At 43.0% G+C, this 17,935-nt stretch overlaps 1 protein-coding gene across 5 annotated transcripts in view; it reads right to left on the reverse strand.

The window, feature by feature from the left end:
- Nucleotides 1–10,312: 10,312 nt before the first annotated feature.
- CFAP20DC (CFAP20 domain containing) overlaps nucleotides 10,313–17,935 on the reverse strand; it is a 94,074-nt gene continuing 86,451 nt past the window's right edge. For 3 of the 5 annotated variants that reach the window (XM_054216640.1, XM_054216642.1, XM_054216644.1), the window contains one exon: nucleotides 13,710–14,489. In XM_054216640.1, the coding sequence (XP_054072615.1) occupies nucleotides 14,377–14,489 (113 nt within the window). In that variant the 3' untranslated portion in view covers nucleotides 13,710–14,376. Of the gene's footprint in view, nucleotides 10,995–13,709; nucleotides 14,490–17,935 lie in introns of those variants that run through there. The other 2 variants (XM_054216641.1, XM_054216643.1) reach the window with 2 other exon arrangements.

Below are 17,935 nucleotides of genomic sequence, written 5' to 3' on the forward strand. Positions count from 1 at the left end.
TGATGCTAAAGCGCAGCCTCAAAGCCCGTGGCTGCCAGTCCGGGTCATGTGCAGCTCCAAACCCTGCGTGCTGCGGGCATCTGGCACACGGCCACCCCGACAAGGCAGCTGGGGGGTAAGTAAGGTACTCATTCATCTGTTCTGTTATTTTTATTTGTCTACAGCAGTAGCTGATTAATTAGACATCTTCTACCCCCACTCCCCCAACCTCCCTGTGCTCGCAGCAGAGGAAATCCTGCCGTTGTGCTGCTAATGGACCTCACCAATCCAGTAAACCATTACAGTGCAGACAAAATGTCTCTTTAAAAAGTGCGATAGAAATTAAACCTCTCCTCTGAGAACAAAGCCAGTGGAGCTTTTTGCATCTACTGTTTTTATTGTATTCTGTAACATTTGTAAAGTAGATCACTTTTATCGAGAGAGCCTATCTTTTCTCCCAAGCTGTAATTCCTAGACTTCTTAAAGAAGATTTCTGCTCACAAAGGAAATAAAAGATAGAAATAGGATGCGCTCTGACATTTGAACACACTACCGAGAATCTGAATTAAAAGGAACAAACTCAGAAAGTATCATTTCTACAGCAATCAACTTTAAAAAGTCACCATCTGCTAAGAGTTACCGCCCGGTGTAACTGTGTCTTTATTGCGAGACAGGAAATAACTCGGGGAACTCTTTGCACCTGCTGGGTTTTTCTTGGTGCCGTACACACACTGAACTGCGGTGGCCGGCGTGCCGCGGGGTGCCTATTGCAACTCTCCTTTTACTCCAGCTCACTGCAGAACATAAATCTGAATACAGGTGCCATTAGGAGGAATGATTTGGGCTTGTTAAAGTTATAGCATAGTGTCAGCTTTTTGAAAAGTCTAAAGGGCAAAAGAAATGACCAGACCTCGAACGAGGGACCTGGCTTGGGTTTATATATAGAAACCTGGTTTTTTTCTTGCTTGCCGCTCACCTCCTTGCTGTCCCCCACCCCAATGACACTTCCTGGCCTCTCAGAGCCCCTTCTAGTTTTTTCTTCCTATTTCATCATAATTGATCATGATATTATAAAATTCTTTGCCCTGTGCAACTTGACTACTACTCACCTTGCAGTTTTGGGCCTCATTTTGGTCTTCCACTGCTCATAGTCTCCTAGAAAGGTTGTGAACTTTTTGTTAAAAAAGTTTTCCATCAAATTTTATGTCTTCCACCAAGCCCACTCTGTGTTCAGGTGATGCTTGGCATAATTTAATCCTCTCTGCTGCTACTGCCCAGTGCCGCTCTCTCTGTCTCAGCAATCGTGATGGTTTCTGTCTTACCTCTCCATGTACAAGACTCAACTCTGGCAACACAACTGTGCACACCATTTCAAGTCTTTGGGTTCTCGGAGTGAACTGGGAACTGAGCTACATTCCCAAGGCATATCAGGTGAAAAAGCACAGAAACGCTTGTGCGAGTTATTTCTGCATTGTCTGCCTTGAATTTTATACAACAGCACCAGATGCTAGGATGCTGCAATGGCTTTTCCCCACCATGTTTCCCATCACTGTGCACCATTTATCATAGTTTGCTTGGGTCAGAAGCATGGAAGCAAGGCTGGGCCCGAGATGCGAATAATAAACACGATGGGAGAAGCAAACTGATGTCCAGCGGTTTGAAATGAATGAAGGAAAAAAAAAACGTGTACTTGCAAGTTTCCCTTGTGTCTGTCCTGTCACCAAGCCCCATCGCTCGGTGCTGCTGAGGGGTGTGATCGCGTTTTGAGCTGATGCAGCAATACAGACCATGGCAAGTAATCATATCCCTCTCCCCTTTCAGGACTTTTTAGCCTCTCATCCCCATCCCTCTGTGTCCCGTCTCCTTTCCAAGCTCTTGTCCTGTTGCAGAGGCTGAGTCAGCGATGGTAGAAAGTCTTTGGTGCCGTGTTGTGTTGTGCCTGGTGGGGAAAAACATCTTTTGCCATCATTCTCAGTTACCCATTCCTGTGTGTTTGTAGCGTTGTGCTGGGCTTTGGAAATGAGAGTGCCTGCAGTCCTTGCTGACTTGCTTTAAGGGTTTTAATTGCATTTAATCACAATGCTCTAATTAAAGTGTGGAAGCTTTATTTGAGGGCAGTTAATAGATATATTAGTTAAATTAATTGTGGTTTGTCGTGTACAGACGTACCCTTGGTTTGGCAGAAGGGCAGCCAACGCAAGCTCTGATGACAAATATTTCCATCCTGATCCGTGGGTTTGGAGTGCCTGAACTCCTGGGGCTTGATGGACGGTGTTGGAAAATGTGGACCTGGGAGTGTCTTCTGCTGGCTTTCTATCATCATCACCACTCATATAACCTCATTTATTGTGAAAAGCTGAATGGGAATCTGGTGTGAAGCACATAACCAACTCGCACAGGGGCAACCGCCAAGTGCCAAAATGGTCTGTTCAAGTTAAGCTTTAAATTTTTAAGCTTCTTTTAAGTAGGGGATAAACCTCAGGAAGTTTCAGAAAGCGGGGTGACACTGCCTTGAAGGACACCAAATAACATCTCTATTTTTCTCTGTAAACCCACATTACCATTTCACTGGTGACCTGCTTTGGATTTATCACCAGGAAAAATCGACATGCACTGAATTGTTTATAATCCTTCCTCAGACAGAGGGGGCTGAGTGAGCTGGGATTTTGTTTCTTTGTTGAGATGAAATATAATTATTTTATGGGGTTTGCACGGTGTGTTAAACTCTGCCAGTATTAAAGCGTGATACAAGTTATAGAACTGTGCTAGTTGCTGGAGATCTATGGAATAAAAGGTATAATTTCACACTTCACTGCACTTTATTTTGAAGTTGGATGTTGACGTGCTTTTCAGTTGTTTAGATGTGTTTACTTAGCCTTTACTCTTGGTTAAGACAAGTCCACTGAGGGATTTGATGAGCGAGAGCCTGGAGTTGCCTTCCTCACTTTCCGAAGGAGATGCCCAAGAGAGTGGGAAGCCCCGTGCTGGAGCCCCGACCCCAGCATCCCTCGCAGTGAAAACACACCAACAGTTGAAGCATTACGGTCTGAGAGGGTGAAAAGTCTTTCTTCTGCCTACCATATTTCAATAGTTCATGTTTTCCCAACAGGTTTGCTGTACGCAGGAGGACGTTCATCAGCGATGCAGTTCAAAGCCATCACAGCAGCAGTTTGGTCCTGGAGGGAATGGCTGATGCTACTAAAGGGAATAGTAAAATCTGCAAAGGTGCAAATAACTCCAGAGGTTTTGAGGCCAGACTGGCCGAACACGAGGGGCACTTGTGTAACATACATTACGGAAATTCCCTCATGACTGAGGCAGTGCAAGATGCTGTTCTCCCATCAATAAATGCCAGTTCTGGAGCATCCAAAAGCTCACTGCTGGGCTCTCCTTACAGCCGGTCTCCCGTGGTTGACTCTGCAGAACCGGTGCCAAAGCTAATGACTCTCCTTAATGAGCGCGCGTGTGCAGACACACACACACACACTGTATAGCTGCGCCATGCAGGTTGCAAACTGCCCGCACTTCTGTCGGCATCTCTTTGAGAACTGCGTGGCTTTAATATCCATTAACTTCTATGTAGGGCAGCACCACGACCAGTTCATTTTTAGGAACAATTCCATGTGCCATCTGGTACCGCTGGCTAATTGCCTGAAAAACTCCATAAAGAAATTTTTTCATGCAGCTCCACAAGAAAAATCTGGCGCTTTTTTTTTTTTTCCCTTTTCTTCCCAACATCAACAGTCACTGAGTATCCATCCGGGAGCTGCGTGGAGAAGTGGTGCGCAGCTCCTGAGGCAAACTGTCCCCACCAGGTGAGAGTCAAGGCCTTTGGGCTGCCAGGGTCACTCACCACAGCTCTGTCATCCTCGGGAGGGGAAAGTGCTAATCCGGACTAAAGACACTCATATTTATTCAGTTTATGAAATCCAAACACCTTCTGCTGCACGCACTGTGGCGAGCTGCTGTTTTTAACACCTCAACAAGTCTTTCCCAAATAACGTAACTTTTAAGACACTGTCAAACTGCTGATGAATCACTGATGTCCCAGCACATCAAATATGTGTGTTGGGGAGCAGCGCTGTTTGCACCGATGCTGCCGGCTGTGGATGCACGGGTGCGTCAACACGCAGCACAGCAGGTTCACACCAAACTATCTCCCCCAGGCTCAGCAGCATCTTTGTCCTTTGAGTGATTTTTCCCAGATATGCCTTTAAACAACTCTTCCAGGAGGAACGCCTGCTATTTCAGGAAATACTCTGCTTTTAGACAGGGTTGACTAAAAAAAGCCCATATCCAAGCAATCGTTGGTGAGCTTCCAGCATGTCTCAGCCGTAAAGCTCGAACACAAGGAGATCCTTCCTGGAAGAGCCATCTCATAATGCAGTGCTGGAGGAGAGTTACAGGAAAGGGCCACCAACACTGCCCTGTTCCCGGCTCTGCATCCGCAGGAGGACAGCAGGGTAGGTGACAGCGAGCAGCTCCCTGGCCCTGCGAGAGCCTTGAATACGCCTTCGTACAGCATTGTGGGGTTTTCTGCCCAAAGGGTAGGGACAGAGGGGGCCGTCAGCGCTGCCACCTGGCCACCAGCACCTCCTCTCCAGTGCTGCATGTGTAGCTGAGCAGCTCCTCCAGAGCAACCCGGGGCTCTCCCGACTGGCTCACCGGCACTCACACGCACCTAGCTGTGTAAGTATCTCTATCGACACAGATCTGTAGATACTCTCACCTGGCAGTAACTGCTGGGTCTGTCTCGGAAGAAAGGTCCCTGAGCAAATCCAGCACTGAGTTAAGCTGAACTGAAGCTGCATTAAAATAAGGGGAAGAGCTCTGTGGAAGAGGCACCGCAGCCATGGGTGTGCACTGTGCCTCCGGACTTGCTCGTTAGGGTGTTTGGTGCCTCATTACAGGTAATAAACAACCATTATTAATATAATTTTCATTTTTACCCCACTAATTCCCTGAACTCATCAGCCTTTTCTGGTAATAGGATTCCTCCCTTGTGTCCTGTTTCACCTGATTTAATATGACTTCATGGGGTTTATTATATCCTATAAGACCTTAAACTTGGAAGGCATTACAATGCACCAGAAAAATGTGGGGGAGAGCTCTACGGGGTACGAACACACACAGCCCACTGGCGTGCTTCTGGCACAGGGATCCCCCCAAGCCAACCCACGCATGATGTGCTGATGTCTTTCACAGGATCATCTTGATTTTATCTATTTAACGAGGGCTCACAACTGCTTTTTTTTAGAGAGTCTGCATCTATAATTATTTTCTTCATGAAGTAATTTTGGTTTCACAGGTAAACACCAATCTCAGCAATTTTAATATACAATTTGATTTATGACGAAACATCCTCTGCCTGATAAATAGGTATTTATTACAACCAAGCCTGCCTGACACCCTTCCTCACCACGCATTTTTTCCACCCTATATAATAATCATCGTTCAGGGGGGAAAAAAATTGCACCACATGCCTGAAGGGGGCCTGAGCACTTTAACAAGGTTTAATTACAACATTAGCAATGTGGGTCAGGCATCTAAGTAAACAAGCCATAAATCAGCCCATAAAATGAGCAAAATAAACCCCTTCCACCCACACTGACTGAAGATTGCACTGAACAAGTGGCGTCCCGGGTGTTGCAATACACTGATTTGGGACATCCAGGAGGGTTCGCAGACACGGGTGCCATTGGGCTGGTTACGGCCACAGATGTCCCTGAGTGCTGGGTGTCCTCTCCTGTCTCCCCAGGACCTGACGCTCCTGCTCTTGGGAATGGGGTGTTCCCACTCCCTTGCACCACCTGAGACCAAGGCTTTTCCCACGAGCTTGTGGGGTGCCAGTAGGACTAAGGGTCTTCTGTCTGCTTGGCTGCGGGCGTTCATCAGCCATTCGTCAACCCACTGCAAACGGCGTGACCTCCCCAGCTTGGTTTTCCTATGGAAGAGGTGACAGTTTGCAACACACAGATTGGTTTTTCAAAAGGAACTTTGGGAATTTCCACGGAGACGTGGTAGCAGGTGGCACGCTGCCCACAGGAGGGAGATTGGCACCAGATGCTCATCCAGAACCACTGTGGTCAGTAAACCGTGAATTAAGAAGGATTTACATGATAGCCCGTGAGAGCTGCTTAAGAGTTGTTAGAATATGCTCAGTAACCCAGTTACAAAAATATGCCAATACATGTGCTTGATAAAAGACTGTAACTGCTTTAAAATATAGTTATAGGCTATTGCACAGAGGAGAAACAGCAACTTAACTATTCAGAGGCACTGAATGTGCTTGACTTTATCATGTGTTACAGTGATTTATACAAGACATAAAACCCAATTGTCAAAAACGTGGAAGAAAAATTTAAAGCCAAACGTACAGCCATTCGTTCTGAATGGTAACATGTTAATGCAGGGGAAGAGAAACATCAGCGCCGCAAATGGAAAGGGACCATTCAGCAAACTAGAATCTTCACTGGGAAAAAAATTCCACAGAATAATAATTATCCATTAGCTTTAAAATAACCTCCAAATTAATAGCTGTTTTTCTAGCATCACAATGTTGCACATTTTTCCAGAGAAAACAAATCTATCACTAAGTGCATTTGTATCTCTTATGCTTTTTATGTTCATGATTGGGTCAAAATAAAACCTTGTTGCAGATAGAAAAAAAGATGCCTTAGAAGAGTAAGAGGTTATAATTCAGTCAAGGTTTCCTAATGGCACTGCGTACCCACTGCAATGGAAAGAGAGCCCCGAGACTGAATTAGTGCCTGAAGATTTCGTGCAAAATCCTTCATTATTAAGGGGCCTTGCCAGTTCACATTTATGTGGTTTATAAGGTGTCACATAGTTGTACATTTTAATCTCACGGTACGGAGTTTACAGCTGAGAGGACTGCAGAGCTGAAGGTATCGGAGGACCGGGAAGGGGAAGCAAATTCATGAATTACGCCGTTATCCTTATTTGACTGGGCTGCTCCAGATGCACTGGAGCTGTCTGTGCAGGAACCTGCAAACACCCGTGGCTGAGGCTTTCTGGGCTGTGGGTGCCCCGGGGTGCACACGGACAGGGTCTGGGCCGGCAGAGCCCGAGGAGGGGGACAGCGTGTCCCAGGGAGCGAGGCCAGGGCAGCAGCTCCCCTGGGCCGCTCGCCTTGCTGCGGCTGAGCGCGGCTTCCCTGCCACTTGCCATGGCAACACTGCCATGGCTCAGCACCGTCAGGACTGTGCCTGGGGTTCAGTGTTACAACTCCAGCTATAAATTTGACTATAAAAAAAAGTCTCCTTCCCTTTTAAACAATGCATCAATAACTTCTAACAGTGGCAAAGTGTTCCCATGATTACATTCAACATGATCAGTGCACAAGGTAATATCAAGCCCCACCTTTCACGTGGAGGAAGGTATAAATACCTTCTGTCTGTGTGCGCGTGGCTTGAAGGTGGCTCTGGAGGGGAAGTCACAGCAGGAGACGGAGTGATGGATCAATGCGAGCTGACAGGCTCCTCTTGGGTGTCTAAGCACCTGGCGTGTGTTGGCTTTGCTCACGAGCTGGAAGTTAACAGAAGACATCAGTAAAAGATGTGTCCTTTGAGCACCTTACAGAGCGATCAGAGATTTCCGTCTATTGGCACACAAGGATTTACAGATCATATTAAATAAGGTGTAATGCACTGCAAGAAATCAGGGCACTGCGGAGTAATGTATCAACAGCACAATAGCTGCCAGGCACTCACCTCCAGCTCTGCTGCGGATACCCACGGGCAGGACGAAGCTGTTTCAGTACAAACCATGGAGGAGTCTCAATGTTTTGCATGGGGTCGAGTGTAAAGAGTCCCAGCCTTGCTGTAAGGCTGCACAGAGCAGGGGAAGGGTCTGTCGCTGTAAGCGCCTCCCTTATGAAACACAGGGACGTGTGCGCACGCAGACGGCATGCCTGTATTTTACCACAGTAACACTTCAGACCACAAACCTGCCCTCTCGGTTCACCCTCCATCATTCACCACTGAGTATTGCAAATCAATTGCAAAAGTGTAAGCAGCAGTAGCGGTTTGGCCCCGGTGGCATTAAGCACCATTGGTGTGGGCCAGGCACAGGGCAGCTCTCCCTGCTCCCAGGGATTTACAGTTCCAAATAGGAGAACAGGGCTGAAAACTCTGATCTGGGACAGGGCAAATGGCTGGATGATACCTGGAAAAGTAGTGCTGTATTTCTGGTGAGAGGTGCCAAGCCCCTGTCGCTGCTATGCCATGAGCCGCATGTCTCTGAACAAAAGGCGCTTACTTCAGCACTGAGGGAGATTTTTATCATAGCCACTGATTTCATCCTGGCTCGGTCCCAAAAGACACGGCGATATGTTTTGGGTAGAGACGCCTGGGCCACAAAGGGGCTGCGGTGGTGCCCAGGCTGTGGGCTGCACTGGGACTGTGGATGTACATGCGCTGTGGAGGTTCTCCGGCTACTAGAAAGAACGACAATGAAACCCAAAAGCTGGATCATCTTCTGGTATTCTTGTGAACACCACACAGCTTGCCCAGGCACTGGCTCTTCCTGTAAAGCTACTTGCTGCCCCCTTTTTTTTTTTCTTTTTTTTTTTGTCTTTGGGAAAAGAGCAGCTATTTTAATTTGGACTTCACATGGATACATGGGAAATGCCATACAGGTATCTGCCAGGCCTTCCAGCCAGAATCTGTCTTACTGGGGTTGGAAATGCAAACCGAAGTGCCACCCACCCGCATAACAAATCTATTGACATGATGGGATTCCTCCTCAGAGGCTCCTCTCAAACCCCAGTGAGAAAACCGCAGCCTAATGGAAACTCCTGCATGGGACGTCTCCCAGGCTTTATGAATTCATTAGAAAATTACTCAGCACACTAATAAATGCATCCAGAGCTTTGATATTTTACACATCAGGTGGTAAAACAGTAGCTGTGAATAGATTGCCTGTACGAGGATTTTTGCCTTGAGTGCTGCAGTAGCAGATGGCCTAATAAATATGCAGTGCTCTAAAAGGACGTTTGTAATTTGTGTGACTTAAGATTTTTTTGATCTCCCACGCAGATAAAATGCACAATCATCCAATAATAAACTTTTTAATAGATAAAAACCCTAAGTAGTGTAATGTAAACATCTTTAGAAGTACACTAGCACTACCGGTGTAGTAATAGTTGTACCAGGAGCCTAGCTGGTTGTCTTTATGAAAAGTATTTTATTGTGGCTGTACCTGGTCAGTGCAGAGGACCAGCTGCTGGCATAGCCCATAGCTCTTCTCTGGCAGTGGCCAAGGAAGGACATCTGTGAGGAGTGGGACAAGGACACACTGTCAGTCCCCAGGAGCACTCCAGCCACACTGCAAAAGTAAAATTGCCTTTTAGTAAATGGCTCTTGATAGCATTTTTCCTCTGTTGTTTTGCAACCACATACCTTTCAAATCTGTCTGCTCTTCAAAACTCCTGGCAAAAGAATGAGATATCAAAGAAAAAAGCCTGGGATCTGCGGAAGAGGCCACAGCTGCAGGGATGGATCATCAAATGCTCTGGCTTTGGCAAAATGTTCAGTCCCTCTGCAGCCATGCCGGAGCGTTGTGCCGGATGCCAGGAGCTAACACCAGCTGTTCAGGTGTCGACATCTCCTTTTCTCTTGCAGTGATGAGGGCACTTCTGTGCAGAGAGGTTTAAGGGCACCAGTACAGGGGCTGCATGAGCAGAGGGATGTATCTGGGCCACATTTTGACAAAACTAGAACACCAACCTTTATCACAAGCACCATTTTGGTGCCCCTAGACCAAAAAAAGAGGTGGAACTGCTGGAGAGCTGTGCTCAGCTGGGGCATTGGCCTTGAACTCACCTCCAAAATTGTCCCTCAGCTCTCCAGCATCACCTGCCCAGATCCACTCTCATCTGCCATGCACACCGGATGGCACAAACTTGGAAAGGGATGAAAAGCATCACAAGGTTGTTGATTCACTACTGATTTACCACAGGAACCTTCATAATAATTCTCACCACGTAGTTTAGTGTCCACAGATTATTTTTTCTCTTGAAAACTGTCAAGCTTGGAAACAGAACTGCTTTTAGAGTGGCATGAGAAGAAGAAAATACTGCTCAGGTCTTTGCATCGTGGGCTGCTGCGTGTGACCCCTTGGGAGCTCTTTCGGAGATTCATTCGGGGCATTTGCGCTGGTTACAACGCCTGCAGCCGGATGCCAAAACATCACAGTCAGAATTGCCTGTACAGCTGCTAACAAGCAAGTTAAACACCAAATAAGAAAAAACTACAAGTTATTGTTGTTACACTTACATACTCCCATGGGTACCGTGAAGGCAAGCTTTCAGTTTATCAGGGAACTGAATTTAAATAGTTTTTTTCAAGGTGCCAAAAAAGGTGGCAGATAAGGATGCCAAGTTACTATAGTAACCATGAGAAAAGCAGTGATTATCAGCAATACCACATAGAAAAGACAGGCTGGATTGTCTTTTCATGTTACATGTAGCCCATTGCTTAAAAGACTAAGCCCTTTTCTAAAATAAAAGAAATACCACGGAAAACAACTTGAGTGTGAAATGCATTATGCAAAATTATTTTCAAGGATTTTTCAGCCTTTGCAAGCTTGCCACTTGACCGAAAGTTTAGAAGATGTGCCCCTAAACAGAATGCTTTACGGCTGAAGGACAGGTGAATAATAAAGCATGACTTTTCGTGTTTTCTTACCTAGTAACCACTGCAGCAGAGGGGAAAAATCAATATTGATGTCCTACTGTAAGCTCCTTAGGACAGAGTATGTTCTTTGTCTGGCATAATGAGACTCGCATGTACACACAGCACTTGGGTACAAGCCACAGTACCACAAGATCAAAGATTACAAAGTCCTAGCAGCTGCTTGGAGGAACCCGTGCTGGTGCTCACATGTACTGGGCTGTCTGTGAGCTGCAACTCAATGCTGCTGCAGCCCCCAGAGATCTAACGGCTGAAACCTGGTTATTTGGTTGGGCTTTGGAGAAACCTCTGTAGATGGACCTAAGGCAGAAAGAATGAGAGAAATGAGAAGAATCATTCCAGTGACACAGAAACACACTGCTCTGGGCTGTGGCTAAAAAGAGTTTTAAAGATTTCTTTTTTCTCATGAACTATCTGAAAGCTGGTTAACAGTGTTTTTTAGCAACTGGAAACAAAGCAGAGTTGTCTGGCACACCTCATGTGTGTAAGGAACATAGAAAGGCCCGAGAGAGACCAATTGATTGATTTGTGATCTGCTGACTCCAGCAGCTCTACCAAGCTATCTTCAATTCCTCTGTTTTTAATGCACATCTAAGAAACATTAATAAAGCCTTACTAAAATTTACTGCATTTCAAAATTTCTCTTGTCAAAAATCGTAGCTGATTCTGGGTCTGTAGAAATAAATCCCTGCAGTATTTATTTCTGCAAAGAAGCAAAAAGTTTCACTAACCTGAAACTTTATTCCCAGACACAGCTCTATTTACCTGTTGGAAAGCACGCTCTAGTGAGAACTATGTGATTCTCACGGACTAAAACATTGCACATGACTGCTACGAGCAAATCTCCGTGTTCTTCATCACCTGCCATAAATGCTGGCTTTGACAAATTGGCTAAACAAAAAGCGTGCTGCGTGCCAGCAGTGCTTTAGTTCTAGGTTCACAGGATGGTGATTAAGAAAAACATTGTGAGCAAAACTCACAGTCCTTGTAGCTAAGCCTTTTGTGCTGCTCAACTCACAGGTGTTGTTCACAGCATTATGGCAATCAATCCCCACGGATGTTGAAGACATAAAGCTGCTAACCACAACACAAAGGGCAAGGATCCCAAACTGCTGATTTTGAAAAGCAGGACTTACCTATAAAATACTACTGTGCTAATGACAGGAAAACAGTGGGTATCTGGACTTGCCTGTGAACCTGTCTGGAACAACACTCACCCTGAACCTAGTGTCACAACCCGCCTGCCTCTTATCACATTAAAGGTGGGGATAAGAGCGTGGAGTCTCCAAGGACTCCCTTTTGTCCAAGCTTTGGACGTCCATTGGTACACTTTTATATGTGACACATTAATGATTGCCTGCTGCGAAGCCAGGACAAGCATATCTACCCAGACAGGCATTGGCAGACAACCCGTTGGACCTTTGCAGACTTCTGACTCGTAAATAGCACACGCCAGTTTGCCGCCAGTTTTTTGTTGGTTGTTTTTTTTCTGAAGTGAGTGGTTATCTCAGTAGCGTCAGTGACCCAGTCTGGATTCACAGTGGTGCCTTAGGACATCCAGCCGCTCCTGTGAGACATGGGGCTATGAAAGGAAAACTAATAACGCATTTTAAATAGCACTTGGCACAGATACAGGGAGCACAGTCCTGATCACTAAATGATGCTAAGAAGAAAGTGGTTAGATATGCACAAGCATGTACAAGCTACCATCTGATTTTTGAAGGTCAAAATTATGATCTCATTGAACTTTTAACTGATTATGGCATTAGCAAGAACAAGTACAAATCTTTCTGGGAGAAACAGGCTAAGGCAGGGTAAGTAAATTATCTCAACACAGTATCTGTCTTCCTGTGGATTTCAGTGCTACTCGTACTTGAATCAATTTGTGATGATATGTTTGTACCTGCCACAGAAGCCAAATACACAATCTGAGCTTATGCCAAGTCACTATTAACAACTGCATTTTCAATTGATTCTAGGATATTCATTAACTGGGATCCATAATTACATATAATTTACAGACATATCATTTTAAATCACTTGCCAGTGAGCTTACTAAACTCACTTTATGACATTCAAATACATTATTCTTAAAAATTCACTGAGTAATCAGCTTGCAAATAATTACAGTGAAAAAGCACTGGATATAATCAAGTAGACCCTTAGAACAAGAATCACCAGACATGCCTATAGATCATTTTGTCATGTGATTTTGACATTCCCTTCAACTGTCTCCAGAAAACTGTTATGTACCGAACTGGCAGACTCCAAAGCTGTTCCACTAACCCAACCCCATTACAACGGAACTCCTTAGACTTCTTGTTTCGTGGGCAACCTCTCCCTGACACCTCTTCTTCAATCAGGTAGCCGATTTTTAAGTTATTAGTTTACCCTTTAAGTAAGCGTCCTGTTGGCGGGGGGGGACACTAGAGGCAAGCAGCACTACACGGTGTTGTACACTACACAGTGCAATACACTACACTACACTACACCTCCCTTGCTCTGGGGCTGGAAATGTCGGGCACTGCTTGGAGCCAAGTAGCCCCCGTGGCAATGCAGAAACATCAGGATCAGGTCAACTGGCTTTTAGCGCAGACAAAGCTCAACACGTCTCCATGCACAGTATTTTATTCATTTCATATGCTGATTTTATTTTCGAAGGCTATGTACGATCTGGTTTATACCTATAGTCTTTCTCCATGGTCAATAGGGATATTTTATGTACCATAGAAAAAAAAATTGCACAGCGATGCAGGCAATTTAAATCTCTAAGTTGGAACCTTAGGACCCTCACTGAAAACTGCACTGAAACCCAATATAGATGGGTTAAATAAATTACATTCTTTTATTGCAAGGTGTAAGGGAAAAACTAATCTAAACATGTAAGAGTTGGACTCTGAGCACAGCTTCCCATATGAATCATATACACACCTTGCCTTCCATGAAACAAGGCTCCAGTTGTTAAGTGTCGAAGCGATCACTCTTACTGCTCTTCCGTCCCATGTTAAATAAAGTAGACAGTAGCTGGTACTCTCAGAGCCTGCCATATTTACTCTGTTGTGGTCTAGATTTATAAACTGCCCGTGCACACACCTTAAAGTCCACTGCACTGTACACACTCTACCACCCCACAGCTCTGACATCGTCCCGTTACTGTAGTAGGCAACAGTAGAGAACTTCTTGAAGATGAGGAAAATACTGCTTTACCTGATGACTAAAGGGAGAGAACGAGCTTATGAAACGGAGGCCTTTGAACAACACACTGTATATCTTACAGTACAAAGAACAAAATAGCTCAGAACCAATTAAAAATACACAGTAAGTAATGAAAATTTTTTTTCTTATTTGAGTAAAACCATAATTTACAGATAAACACCACACACCTCCTTGATTCAACTTTGTTTGTTTCCATATAGAACCTTTGAATATTGGAAATAAATTAGACTAACAAATGTCTTAGTCACAAGGAACTTTTATGTTATATGATTTTCCACTGCAATACAACTTAATACAAAACTATATAAATAAGACACTATTTACAAAATATATTAATTCATTTGCAAAACTATTGGTTAATTCAAGTTTTAAGTTACATGATAAATTATACAGCTCAGTCACACTTTACAAACAGTTAAAAGATAAACCTACTCTGAATACAAAACGATATCCTCTCATGATGTGACTATGCCAATTCATAGTACTTCCCAGAATTTGGATCAAAGTAACAGTTCAGACACGGATCATACAAAAGAGTCAAAACTTCCTCATCTTCTTCAGCATTGAGGTCATCTTCACCTGCATCAAGTGGGAAAAATAAGAACAAATCACTCTTATTCGCTTAGACAACAACATGGAAATACCTGTCTGTCAAATGTGACAGAACGTCTCTTTAAAGTGTATAATCTTTTGACTTCTGAATTGTTACCTTAAAGATAACAGCAATCCACCTTTTCATTGTATTTCTGAAGACTTGTATTTAGTTGAGGTGAAATGATGTTAGTCAGAGTTTGCTTAACAACTGGACTTTACAAGTCCAACGCAGCAGTTCACCAGAAGTACCTTTACTGATAGTGGATCAAAGTATCCCTAAGTGATATTTTTCTCAATGACCTTCTTAAACAATAAAGTTTTAGTACGAACAAAGACAGCCACTGTGTACTTAAGGCCTGTGAGAATGAAAGGATCTGAATGTCTGGTATCCAGTATGTTACCAGTATAGGTAAATCTGTACAAAAGAGCTTTCAGTATCAGAGAGGAAATAAGATTCTTTCAGAAAATAAAAAAATTAAATCTAGGTTGTCTAAAGTTATTTAAAATGCAAGAACGTTTTCAGGTACCAGAAATGAATCCTTAGCCTAAAATACACTGATAAAGCCATACAGACCATTACAGATGCTTTATATATTGTAGCTCCTTTTCTAAACCTGTCTGTCTTCCGTATAAGCTAAATCTAAGTTATAGACCTATAGCTTTTTGATAGGAAATAATTCACAGCTGAATACAATCTGTATCTTGAATTTCATCATAAATGTTCATCTCATTCTCAGACTGCTAATACAAACCAAATGCTTTGTATGCCCTAACACTTCATAATAAGTAATGGCCTGTTATGCTAACAGCAGCAGTTTCACAACGCTCTGAATCTATTTACAGCCTGGATCACAGAACGATATATAGGTTACATTATCTAGAGACCAGAAAGTAGGTTGGTGCATTTAATGCATACAGAAGAAGTGTGCACTTTATCGTTTGGGAAGAGATTTCATTTTTGTTTCCTCAGTAGCATTAACAAATACCGTCAGAAAGAAACTGTCTCTTACTGTAACCACAGGTAAAAAGAAAAAGCTAAATTGCTGCCCTCCTTGCTGTGAGTACTTCATCAGGCCCGGTAAGCTAAACGAGGTTAACTGAGATATCCTGTTTGGACAGCTCTGGGAAAAATGATGCTGTGCAGAAAGAAGGCATAGAACTGAACGTCTTTTTCTACACTTCACAGTAAACAAGCAAATGGTATTTGTGCCTCATTCCCTCACATAGCCTTACATCTTCACCTGAAATCATGTTGTTATTTCCACTGAATTCTTCCTCTTATTATTTTGCTTCTCTCTGCCTATGCTTCTCTTCAAAATGATTCTCTTTTCTTCTCTAAGCTTAAATCTCATTCCCTTTCTGCCTAGGAACTGGCCTCTCAATATACTCCCCGGTTTGATTTAGGAATAAGAAATTCTTCAGACTCTTCAGGGGTGTACCTCTTTCCCTGTATGCCTCGCATTCGTGCCAAATCACAATTAGATTGCATCCAGGACTAGCTGGATTTATACCTTTATAGCAATAATTCCTCACATGTATTTTCATGTGAACAAGAAGAGAACTCAGTTTTCTAGATGTATCTTGTTTTTAAAGTTAGGCTTCTTTCTTTTAGCATCTCACAATATCCCCAAATGCATTTTAAGGCATTTCTAGATGTCGCAACAGATTTCCAATGGCAGCATGGAGTTTCAGTTTTGAACAGATTAAAAAAACATATGAAAACCTCACTTCTGTTCTTCTACTTCCTAGAAAGAAGTACTAACTAAATTAAGTGACATTCTTCTACAAGACTCAACTAATGTGTAATGGTTGTGGTAGAAGGCAGCTTTCTACTTTCAACTGGTACATTGGGTGCAACCTGACCATATGTAGGAATGAAGTGTCCATGGCCAAATACAAACAAGTCCCTTTCAAAGAAAATTTCCGTAGCTGTTTATGCTGCCACCATTCACACTTTTGGGTTGAGGCTGCTCAGGATTGCATGAAAAAACCTCTTGGCAGTTTAATTTGAATATCACGGTGAAAGCAAAATCAAAGCTTTTGTTCTTAAATCACTATAAAATTAAATAGTATTTTAGGCTAGAAAAGAACTTGATTTTAAATGAAAGCTGAAGTCTGTGACATACATTATAGAGGGATGAGTATTTTTCAGTTCTGAGCTAAAAGAAGACTGAAGATAGTACCTCTGGATACCTGTCACATCAAATGAAATGCTGCCCCACTGAAATCAGGGGAGCTATTGCTTTTATGGAGACAGGTTTTCACTCAACATGTCTAAACCCGGATAACAGAGAATGCAGGAGGCATGTAGCAGCTTCTTCTGAACTCTGAAACAAATGTACAAATAACTGTGGTGTTACTTGGTTTATGTTAACACCGCTCACATAGTCACCACAGTCTGGAGAACTAAAATAGCTCTCCCTTTTCACAGAAATATATTTTCGCTGTATTCTAGGTTTTAATATTAGAAATTGGCTTGTAGCAAATCTCACTTTAAGATACATGGATCATGTTCCAATCCTGATGTAAGGCAACTGCACTGGATCAGCTGTCAGCAGAAGGGATGCTGAAAAGAACACTGCTAATATTTTATCTGATATTATCCTTGAACATGGAACTACTGTGCTCAAACCTATACTTTAATTCCATACTGCAGGGTTACCAGATGACTATTGTCAACAGCTTAGTCCAAGAAAGAAGACTGTTCCTTGCTATGGTTCCTAGAGCACTATTTTAAGACAAGCAACAGATACAATAAAGTAAGTTGCAGAGAATTTATGACTCTGCCTTTGTCACTTACTGTGAAAACTTTCTTGTATGACTTGTTATGTCAAGATAAATGAAATTGTCTATAAATCAGAAATATCAGTGCCCAATAAGGGAAAAATCTATGGAAATTTATCATATTTCTGAGTCTAAATTTTCCTCTTGATTTTCTTGTGAAACCTGTTGAATAGAAGACTACTTCTCATTACATCTCCCTATTTAATATGTACTAGGGATAGTGCAAACATTAAGAACTGAACTATAGAGTAAAATGCTTTCTTAGAAATGAATCCACTTTCTTCCCCAAAGTTATGCCCCAACTTAAAGATTTTTTTCTAAATATAAGAAATAAAGAATTTTTATAAATATTCTAATACTATCTATTTTTCTTTAAGGATACTTTTAGATAAAATTACTATCTCGAATACATTATGACTCACTGCAGATTTTCAGTACAGATAATATGCTTTTGTTAACCTGTGATACCTGGAATACTGGTAAACTGCACGCACACAAAAAATAATCTTGGGATACTTAAGTCTCTTCCCAACATGAGAAATAACTTGTTTTCTAATGTGATATTTTTAAAAAAAAAAAAAAAGGAAGTAGGGCAGCAGAATTTTCTGGAATGAATTTGAGCATTCAGTTTGTTGATTGGATCCGGT

This window comes from Rissa tridactyla, chromosome 10 (assembly GCF_028500815.1).
Source record: "Rissa tridactyla isolate bRisTri1 chromosome 10, bRisTri1.patW.cur.20221130, whole genome shotgun sequence".
In the NCBI taxonomy this organism is placed as follows: Eukaryota; Metazoa; Chordata; class Aves; order Charadriiformes; family Laridae; genus Rissa; species Rissa tridactyla.